Raw genomic sequence first — 2,972 nt, 5'->3', positions numbered from 1 at the left:
CTTGAGCCCAGGAGTTTGAGGTTGCTGTGAGCTAGGCTGATGCCACGGCACTCTAACCCGGGCAACACAGTGAGACTCTGTCTCAAAAAAAAAAAAAAAGGTTAGAGTAATCCATATGAAGACAGGAAAAGGAAAACAAATGAAGAGAAAACAAGAAGGTAGACTAAAGCTCTAACATATTTACATTAAAAGTAAATGTCCTAAGTAAACCAATTAAAAGACAGAGATTGATAGAGTAGACAGCGCAACTATATACTGTTTGCAAGAAACATACTTCAAATGTAATGCTAAAGGCAGATTGAAAGTAAAAAGATAGCTGGGCATAGTGGCACACACTTGTAGTCCCAGCCATTCAGGAGGCTGAGGCAGGAGGATCACTTGAGGCCAGGAGTTCAAGGCTAACATTTGCTATGATCACACCTGTGAATAGCCGCTGCACTCCAGCTTGGGCAACATAGTGGTACCCCATCACAAAAAAAGTAAATTTAAAAAAGTAAAAGGATGGAAAAATACATTATGCAAACATTATCAAAGGAAAGAAAGAGTGGGCTATATTAATGTCAGATAAAGTGGACTTGAGAGAAAATTGCCAGAGACGGAAAAGGCTATTACATAATGACAAAAGGGTGCATCTACTGCAAAGACATAACAATCCTGAATGTGTAGGTGCCATACAACAGAGCTGCAAAATATGTGAAGCAGAAACTGATAAACTTGAAGGAGAAATTGACAAATCTACAATTATAGCTGGAAAACTTCAACACTCCTCTGTCAATAATTGGTAGAACAACTAGACAGAAAATCAGCAAGGATATAGAGGAACTCAACACCACCATCAACCGATAGAACCTCATTGATATTTATAGAACACCCAACAACAGCAGAATATACATTCTGTTCAAGTGCCCACAAACCGTATATCGCAAGATGGATCATATTCTGGGCCATAAAACAAGCCTCAACAAATTTAAAATAATTAAAACCATACAGTGTTTTCTCTGACTACAGTGGAATTAAAGTAGAAATCAATAATGGAGTGATAACAGGAAAATCTACGAGTCCTATTGATCACTCTCCCTAAATATATTATTACTTCCTGAATCATTTCATTCATCCTGAATTCCCAGAATCCAGCACAGTGCTTAGCATGTGGGCAGTCCCTATGTGTTTGTATTAGTCAGCGTTCTCCAGGTTATACAGATATATGAGAGGAGATTTATTACGGGAATTGGCTTATGTGATTATGGAGGCTGAGGAGCCCCACAATATGCCATGTGCAAGCTGGAGAACCTGGAAAGCTGACGGTGTAACTCCCAGTCTGAGGCCAGTGGTCTGAGGCTCGGGGTGGGGCAAGTGGAGGAGAGGCTGGTATGGGTCCCACAATCCGAAGGCCTGAGAACCAGGAGCTCCAATGCCCAAGGACAGGAGAAGATGGATGTCCCAACTCAAAAAGAGAATTTGCCCTTCCTCTGCCTTTTCGTTCTATTCAGGCCCTCAACAGATCAGATGATGCCCACCCACTCTGGTAAGGGTGGATCTTTTTTTATCAAGTCCACTGATTCAAATGCTTATCTCTTGCAGAAACATCCTCACAGACACACCCAGAAAAAATGTTTTACCAGCTATCTGGCATTTTTAGCCCAGTCAAGTTGACACTTAAAGTTAACCATCACACTGTTGATGAAGGATAATAACTCCCTTATGAAAAAATAAAAATGGAAGGATAGATATTTCTCAAACCCACCAAATTCCATGCATTCCAGCTGCTGCTCTCCAGTTCACGCCACCATCATCTTGTTCTGAACAACTCTACGAGCTTCCCAAAGGGCCTCTCTTCTAGTCTTGCCAATCCATATCACATACCCTTGAAGAACAAATTGGGTTGTGTTAATTTCCTGCTAAATAAACCTTCATTGGCTCCCCATTGTTCTCAGGCTCAAAAATCTATACATTACCCTGGCTTTGAAGGCACTTAATTTTCCTGGCCCTGCCTGCCTCTAGCCTGATCACCCACCACCCTCCCCTCCCTGCCCCTCTTCCCATTTTACACACCTTCCCTGACTCAGTCTGCTCCTCTGTCCTCTGAGCCTTCACTCTCAGTGTTTCCTGGGCTCAGAGAGCTCCTGCCCTACTGCTCCATGGAGAACTCTTCCTCATCCTCTGGCTGCAGCTTGGTCTCACTCCTCTGGGCAGCCCCTCCTCACGCCTCCTCTCCAGTGTGGTGCTGCCTTTTCACGACCTGGTGTCCTTGCCTACATCTTTCTCCATCCCCTGCATGGGACAGGAGCCTCTGGCAGGCTGCATGTGCCTGGCACCCAGATGAAGATTCAAGTAAGGACAGGAGGGACAGCCAAAACAGTGTCATCGACTGCATCCCGTTAAAAACATACTTTATTTCTGGCTGACATGAAGAATTTTTTTTATTTTTTAAAACTTCATAAATGAATTTAATGTCATATACTATTTGAATATTTAATTTACTCCAATTTCAGATTGAAGAAGAAATAAAGGGGTGTTTGCAGTTTTTGCAGTCTGTTTACTCAGCTTTTGGCTTCTCCTTCCAATTAAACCTGTCCACAAGGCCTGAAAACTTCCTAGGAGAGAGTGAGATGTGGGATGAAGCTGAAAAGGTAAGGAGAAACAATGTGCTTACCCTTCCGTTTTGTTGATTATGGAAAGCACCTGAGAGACTGCTCTTCCCTTGCAGGGGGATGCAATACTTTGTAATAGAAATTTTGAAATTGGAAGTTGTGGAACACATATGCAGATTGTAGAATGCGGTTATCCAGTTTTCTTCGTTATAGTGATAATAATATTACCTTACATTTGCTTCACACTTTAAAGTTCATATTAGGTTTTCATTTGTACTCTCTTTCAGTGCTGGTCATTGATAACTTTTTAAAGAAATCTGGTTTGCAGTAACTCTTGGTTTGTGTGGCTTATTTTAAACCATTGCCTGTTGAGTCATTTAG

General features: G+C 41.9%; 1 protein-coding gene across 1 annotated transcript in view; it reads left to right on the top strand.

Annotated features, from left to right (window-relative positions):
- Nucleotides 1-2,972, top strand: part of TARSL2 (threonyl-tRNA synthetase-like 2) — a 67,009-nt gene that overhangs the window by 43,001 nt on the left and 21,036 nt on the right. Inside the window, 1 exon segment of the mRNA XM_012642690.1 lies at nt 2,489-2,630. Within this exon segment, the coding sequence (XP_012498144.1) occupies nt 2,489-2,630 (142 nt within the window).

Source organism: Propithecus coquereli, unplaced genomic scaffold (assembly GCF_000956105.1).
Source record: "Propithecus coquereli isolate 6110/MARCELLA unplaced genomic scaffold, Pcoq_1.0 Scaffold184, whole genome shotgun sequence".
Taxonomy (NCBI): Eukaryota; Metazoa; Chordata; class Mammalia; order Primates; family Indriidae; genus Propithecus; species Propithecus coquereli.
Note: the sequence above shows the minus strand (reverse complement) of the source record. Positions and strands in the feature narration are given on the sequence as shown.